A 7,666-nucleotide genomic window follows, 5' to 3' on the forward strand; every position below is an offset into this window, starting at 1 on the left:
GCAATTTTACTGTAAGGTTTTTGGGTCCTTTCTCCCTTCTTTTCTGAAAGCTGCCGCTTACACGCTGCCCTGAGGCTGGGTGGTTTTGGGGCTGGGATCTTGCTGGGGCTGTGCAGCACCCAGACCTGTGAGGCTCATACTGCTGGGGTATTTCAACACCCCCTTTCTGCCCAAAAGTGAGATCTGGGGCGGGGGGAGCACTGAGGAGCGGCTGCTATCCTGCAGTTTTTCCCTTGCCCAGCTGGGGCATGTCCCTGCCCCGCTGCTGGAAGGTGGCCCAGAGCAGCAGCCTCCCCAGCCTGGCTCCTGCCAAAGACGACCAAACTCACCTGCATTAAGGCCAAGCAGCCATTCCCACTGTGTGGCACCAGCTTATCACCAGCATCACCAAATCTCCTCCCAAAGCGCAGGCTGCAGCCGGGGTCCTGTGCAGCTTGGCTTCACCGAGGTGTTGTCCCTAGTAAACAGCCTGTTGAAAAGGCTACTGATACGCTCAGCTTTTAGCATGCATGTGCAAAACCACTTTCCCTGGCTGCTTTTATTGGGCATGTTCCTTTTCCCCCCTGTCCCCCTTACACATTTCTCCTGTGCATCCTCCGGGACTGCCAGTTTAGAGCAAGAAGTGTTTTGGCATCTGTGTTTCACCCCCAGAGGTTTGCTGCAGCGTCAGTCCCTCAGCATCTCCCGCTCCTGGAGACGATGCTTCTCTGAGCAGCAGGAGTGCAGGGTGCTTGCGAGTGGGGCCGTGTTTTGGGTGGCCAAGGGGCAGCCCTGGCACCTCTCCCATGGCCAGACGCCCAGTCTGGCAACGCCTTGGTGGCCATGTGAAAATCTGGTGGGACTGGTGGGCCAGGGTGGCTGGGCAGAGCTAGGACAGGTCTGGTTTCCGGGGTCTCTCCCGCCATGTCCACGCCAGCCATCGGGCACCAGCGGTATCGCTCCCCGCTGCCAGCACCACCCCAGATTTCTGGGGTGACAAGGCGGGTTTTGGGCTGACTTTGCTGAACTGGCAGCAAGGGAAGAAGTGTGCAAGCATAAATTTAACACAGCAGGGCTGCCGGTGAAATTGCTCCTGGCCTTGTGCCTGATGCTGCTCCTGTCGGTGCTGGGGGACGGGGCCACCCAAGCAGTATCCCCTCACCCCGTCTTGTCCTGCAGGGATAGACTGAAGAAGCGAATTTGCCGGGACAAATGATGCCTGCCGGCCTCTCACAGGCAGGTGTTGCTTCCTGGTCCGGCAGGGAGTTCCCCACTGGCTTTTCACCTGCATGAGCACTGCTTGGGTCAGCGGCGAGGTGGGGCCGTCGGAGCTGCTGGGGCTGCCTGGTTCCTGGGCTGGCAAAGCAGACTTTCCTGTTTCGGCCGTGCCGTGCAGCCACCATCCCTGCTGCACCCTCGGCTCCGCGCCTGCCGGGGTCCCGTCTCACCCCGCGGCATGCCCCTGCGACGCGTGGCGGCTGGGCCCGGAGCCCACGCAGCGGGGAAGAGAGGCTGAGGCCGGGAAGGAGACGCGCCGGTAAGTCTGGTTTCGGGAGCCCAGTTGGCACAGCGTGGGAGTGAGAAGCAGAGCTCCCCCAGCCCCTTCTCCTGGAGCAGGGATGCTTGATGCTCCTTGCGGAGCCCACTGAGGCTGCGCTGCCTCTCGCAGACTGCAGCAGGGCTGTCCCCATCGTCCCCAAAACAGCAGCTGAGGTCACCCTGAGGGGCTGGAATGAGATTTTTTTTAAACTGGGGCCAGTGTCAGACTAATGTGACACATCCCATGGGGGTCTGGCAGGGAAAAAGTGCTGAGACACCTCATTCTGCGCTGGGTGGGTGCCTTGCTTGCCCACACTGTCGTGTCCACCCACCGCCCGGCACCTCCTAAATATCATAGGTACGTCACTAGCCACCGATTTCCGCGTGTGGGGACAGGAGGAAGCGATCATTAAAGTTGTTGGTGGCGAGGCTGCAAGCGGAGCTCATGTGTCAAACGGCACAGATGTCCCAGGTGGCCCCGGGCAAGTCATTTAACCTGCACCTCATTGCCCCAGGGATGATGCCGCAGGGATGACAACAATCCCCACGTCCCTCCAGCCCTATGCCCATGTGCAGCAAAGCCTGTTGGAAAAATCAAAGGCTCTTGCTGGCTTCGCGGGAAGCACAGAGGTGGTTTCTCCCTGGGAAGACCAGTGTGCAAGGAGCCATGGCCCTGTGGGGTGGGCAGAACGTGGGCAGAGTACAGGCAGAGCGAGGCGGTGTGGCTGCTTGACCAGGGGCCTGCTGGGGTGTGGGGCTGGTGGTTGGGGCAGCAAGCAGGTACATACCTGCCAGCGTCAGCCACGGCACTGGGGCGGGGGGCTGCCAGCACCATGATGGCCGCAGACCCGCTCGCCGCACAGCCCGGCTCCCGGTGCACCTCTCCCGCTGCTGCTCCTTACCCAAACGGAGGCAAGAAGGAAGTTTTGGCCATGAGGAAGCGTTCGTGATAGAATAAGAGCCTTGCTATGGGGAGGGCAGTAGTGAAAAACCATTCTGCTTTAAACTTGAAGCCTCCCCTTAAGCTGCGTCAGCGTTGCCATGTGCACGGGTCAGGCTTACGCAAAGTTTCCGAGCCAGCGTGATCCCAGCCCGGTGCCACCGCTGCCGCCTGCAATGCAGGCACCAGCCTGGCTGCAAGCCCAGGAGCAAACCCTCCCATGCCTCAGCCCTGTGAGAGGGGGAAAAATAGCCGGAAAAAGGGTGTTCGCTAACTGTGGGGCGTGCCTGGGGCTGAGCAAACCCTTCAGCTCATGCTGCCTGGCCAGGGAGGAGCCAGCACGGAACAGCTCCTGGGTTTTTTTCCCCTACAGCCAGGTGATTCCTCTTCTCGAGACCAAAGGAAAACTCCCTAATCCACCTCCCCACTCCCTCCCCTTTCCCAAAGGCAAGCTAGCAGGGACATAAATAAATGAGAAGGCTGTAGGCAAGGGGCCGGCTGGCGCAGAGCCCTCCCTGCCCAGGGCTCCCTCCCGCTCCATTTCACACCTCATTGCCAAAGTGGCCAAGCCCTAAACGCTTACACCGGGCTCTATGGTTTAATTGTGTTTGCTCTCATTAGAGCCCTGGGCCACCGGCAGCACAAGGGCAACCGGAAAGGAAATCCCCACCCGGTTAATTTTTCTTGCGTCCCCAGGTCACCCCAGCTTGGCCATGACGGTGGCGGCCGGGAAAGGCAGGGCGACGGCCTCGCCGCTCGCCAGCAGCCCCGTGGCCATGGCCACCATGGCTCGGCCGGGCTTCCTGGGCAGCTGGCTTAGCCGGATCCCACGTGAGTATGAGGGCGCTTGCCCTGCTCTCTCTGGCAGCGTTATCCGGGTGGGGTCCTGGACTCTGAGGCTGTGTATCCACTTCTTCCTCCCTCTAAATCCTTTTTTCCAGCAGGGTCCATCGGGGTGGGGATACCGCAGAGTGCTACGGCACCGCTCTGGGAGCTCAGGGCATCCTTGCTGCCCGTTTGGGGGATGGTCTCCATCCGCAGCATTCCTGCATGAGGCCTGTCCAGGGTTATAGTGGCAATTTTGAAAGTACAACTCCTTAATGCTGAAGTACCAGGAAGGGGTTTAAATGCACTCTACGTTTTTGCTTGGTTTTAACTCTCCTGTTTACCTCCACTTCTCAAATGTCACACCAGTACCCAAATGGGCACTCATCACCGTGGCTGTGGCAGTGGCCATTCTCCTCCTCCTCTTCCTCATCTGCATCATCAGGTGCTGCTGTTGCAAGAAGAAGCCCAAGAAGAAGGAGAGAGTCAGCTTGCACGCCATCAGCAGCTCCACCACAGCCAGCCTCGTGCGTCCTGCTTTCCCCTCTCCCCCACCTCCCTCCTCCCTGAGAGGGCTGCTGCCACGCTGCCGGGTCCCCATGGCCGGGGATGTGGCTGAGCACGCCCTGAGGGTAGTGATGCTCTCTGCTGCAGGTCCAGCCAGAGATGGAGGACCTGGAGCGGGGCGTGGAGCAGATGGGGCGAGGAAAGCTGCAGTACTCCCTGGAGTACAACTTCCGTGCACAGGAGGTGGGGATGCTCGTGGCCGTGGCACAGTGGGGAAAAGGCTTTGCTCTTGCATAGTCCCTCTTTGCTGCCCGCTCTTGCACCTCTCCCCCTGCCCACAGCCAGCTGGCTCTTACACCCATGGACGCATGGAGGCGTCCTCCCTGCTGCATTTGCTTGCAGCAAATGAGACTCCAGTTGTCTGGCCCCATCCTCCTCCACCTGGTGACCTTGTGCATCACTCCTTTTAAGCTGAAAGTTGGTGTGAAGCAGGCAGCCGAGCTGAAGGCCATGGACAGCGGAGGCACATCTGATCCATATGTGATCGTCTACCTAACATCCGATACAAAGAAGAAGTATGAGACCAAGGTTTACCGCAAGACCCTGAATCCTGTCTTCAATGAGAGCTTCACTTTCCAGGTAGGAAACTGTAGCTGATGGTGTTTTTTTGGTCCCATCAAGAATGTTGCATGGGCACTGCTCCGTGGGCAAAAACCTCTCCAGGCAGGGAGATGCCTTTGCAACTGGGATGGGGAAACATCAGAAAGACCTGTTATCGCATCTGCCACCCCGTCCTATGGGGCAGAGCTGCCACCGAGGAGTGAGTCTGGGCTTTCGGGTCTTCCCCTGCAGGTACCCCAGGCAGAGGTGCCTGAATCCACGCTAGTGATGCAGATCTACGACTTCAACCGCTTTGCCAAGCATGACATCATCGGCGAGGTCCGGCTGCCCCTGGCCAGCGTCAGCCTGCAGCATGTCATTGAGCAGTGGAGTGACCTGGCAGCGGCCAGTAAAGTGGAGGTTGGCCCTGGCGGGTGGGAAACTCTGCCGGGAGGGACTCACTGTTGCTTCGCTTGCCACCACCCCAAGAAATAGGCCCTTGGGGGCAAGCATGAGGGTGGGGGAGACCCAGGAAACGTGAGGCCAGCCTGGTGCTCCAGCCTCAGGTGAGCCAGCTCCTTTGCCTGGTGCTCATTGCTGGCACCTCTCCATCAGGAAGAGCAGCTGGGTGAGATCTGCTTCTCGCTGCGCTACGTCCCCAGCACCAGCAAGCTGACAGTGCTCATCCTGGAAGCCAAGAAGCTGAAGCGGATGGACTCCCATGGGCTTTCAGGTCAGCAGGGGCTGCTCGTGCTCAGATCTCCCTACCCCTGGTCAGGCCATAACAATGGTACCAAGAGCTGCAAAGCCTCAAAAGCTCTCGGTGCCGAGACCTGCTTCCGGCTGCCACCACCATACCTAGCCCTTGGCTGCTCCCAGCCTCCCATAGCACAAATATTCCAGCTTTGGGCAGAGCTGGAGGTACCTTCCAGGAAGAGATGTCATGGCTGGGAAGTTTGTGGCAGGAGGAGGTAGGGGGAGGTGAGCTCTGGGGTGGCTGGCAAGGGGAAGAGGGGTGGATGCTCACCAAAAGGAATGACAAGTGGGATGCCGTGCTCTGCTTGCAAATGGCCCAGGGAAGCTGTTTTGTGGCTGAGCTCCTCAATCAAAAATTGTCATTTGTGCCACCCATGTCCTCTCTCTCCTCAGATCCTTTTGTCAAGGTGCATCTCATCCTGAACAGGAAGAAATGGAAGAAGAAGACGACGAGTGTGAAGAAAAACACCTTAAGCCCTTATTTCAATGAGGTGTTTGTTTTTGAGGTGCCTTTCAATCAGATCCAGGTGGGTTTTCCTGAAGCGTCCAGGGCTGAGCGGGTACCTGCTGCAGCCAGCCCCCTCCCACTGACCCTTTCTTGTGTCTGTCCCCCCCCCAGAACGTGGACGTGGTCATCTCCGTCTGGGATCATGACATAGTGACCAAGAACGAGCCCATTGGCAAACTCTTCCTGGGCTGCCGAGCCACGGGCAACCAGCTGCGGCATTGGTCTGACATGCTGTCCAACCCACGCCGGCCCCTCGCCCAGTGGCACAGCCTGCAGCCCCCGGATGTGGTCGACAAAGCCCTGGGGCTGAAGTCCCACCTCAAGCTGCCCCTGCCCCCCAGATAGCAGGGGTGTCCTCCTCAGCCTTGGGGGGCAGGACAGGGGACTTGTGGAGGGGTGAGAGGCTGAGAGGCTTCTGCTCAGCAGCATCTAGACGTGTTGGTCCCAGCTGTCAGCAAAGAGGGGACTGGGACCTCTTTTTGGCCAAGAGATGATCTGGCTGCTGGTGCAGCTCATGCCCTCTGTAATGCCCGGAGTGGGGCAGCTCAGCACCCCAGGGCAAGGCTAGATGCGGAGCAGAGAGTGCTAGAGGGGATGGCGTGGGCACAAGGAGCCGGCTCATCCCAGCCACTCGCGGGCCGGGGGTACAAATACACGCAGCTTCAAGCTCATGCAAAACCACTGAGTCTGTTGATATTTTTAACATAGCGGATTAACGTGCGGGCAGTCTGGGGTGGGCAGTTTCTTTGGCTGTGAATAACTCAGCAAGAGCAGAGTTCTTGGGAAGGCTTTATGTGTCCCGTGAAGGCTTTTAAACAAGACCAAGATCTTGAAGCACCTTAAGAGGCTTGAGAGGGGAGAAAGAGGGCAGGCTGGCAAGGAAGGTGTTGGAGATATAAGACTAGCTTGTTAGTGCCTCTGTGATAAGCATGCTCTGTGTCCTGGCTAGAGGCTAAATGAGACAGCAAAATCAGTCACTGGTTGTCCACACGGTTTCACTCAGCGTGTTCCCAGTCCATGCTGACTTATGCACCTCAAGATGTGATACAGAGGATGGGACTCACCAGCGACCATCCCCGCAGACCATGAAGATGATCCACCACTCATGGGTGGATGCTGCCTCATCTTCATGGTCTGTGGGGATGGTCGCTGGTGAGTCCCATCCCATGCAACACTCCATCCCACCCCATGTGGTTCTACTGTGCTGGCGCGGCAAGGTTTGCACCCCTGGCTCCTGGAGGTGCTGCCAGGGTGGAGGGGCAGAGACTGTTGCTTTCATGCCATGATCAGATCACACTACCCTGAGGAACGCTGGGTTGCAGCCCTCATGTCACTTCTGGGCAGGTTTCATGTAATCTGGGAGGTTTTTGTGGCCACATGTCCTGCCCTGCTTTGGGGGGCCTTGGTGTGGGGGCTGCATAACTAAAGATCCCTTCTAGAAGGATGAAGATATCAGAGAGGTGCCACTGTCCCTACCCATCCTTGAGTACGCTGCAGTTTGGGGTGGCCTGGGAGCAGCTCCTCTGAGCCATCTGTGGGAGGAAGCTTGCTGCATTTGGCTGGAAGAGGGAATCGCCCCTGCTCCAAAATACTTCTGCTACAAAGCAGCCATAGCACATGGAATATTTGGGCTCTCATAGTTGTATTTTGGCCCAAAAGACAAAAGGAAAGTATAATAATAATAGCTATTGCCTGGGCTTTGGAGGGGAGACAGCCTGGCACATTGATGAAGAGCCATTAATATTGAAAAGCAGTTAATCTGCAATTACCCAGAGCTCCATGGAGTGACTATCCGAGATTTAAACAAACACAGTGAAGCTGAGGAAGGTTATGAAAACTCTTGATAGAGATTAATGACCTGGGCTTAACTATAAACAACTGCTGTGTCTGCTTCTTGATAAATATTCTCCAGGCTTTGCCGTGGCCTCGTGATGAGGGGAGAAATGACAGGGTGGTTTCAAGATGGCCATAACAAGTGGAGTGTGGCTTCTGCTGGGGAAACAGCATCTGCT

The 7,666-nt window shown here is 57.6% G+C and overlaps 1 protein-coding gene across 1 annotated transcript; it reads left to right on the forward strand.

The window, feature by feature from the left end:
* Positions 1-3,162: 3,162 nt before the first annotated feature.
* On the forward strand, positions 3,163-5,999 carry SYT8 (synaptotagmin 8; the record flags this gene model as incomplete). Its single annotated transcript, XM_081999878.1, has 8 exons — positions 3,163-3,289; positions 3,653-3,810; positions 3,938-4,033; positions 4,262-4,429; positions 4,643-4,810; positions 5,006-5,123; positions 5,540-5,673; positions 5,766-5,999. The coding sequence occupies exons 1-8, from the start codon at positions 3,172-3,174 to the stop codon at positions 5,997-5,999; spliced, it is 1,194 nt and encodes a 397-aa protein (XP_081856004.1). The 5' UTR covers positions 3,163-3,171.
* Between the last annotated feature and the right edge of the window lie 1,667 nt (positions 6,000-7,666).

Source organism: Phaethon aethereus, assembly GCF_964289735.1.
Source record: "Phaethon aethereus genome assembly, chromosome: 5".
Lineage (NCBI taxonomy): Eukaryota > Metazoa > Chordata > Aves > Phaethontiformes > Phaethontidae > Phaethon > Phaethon aethereus.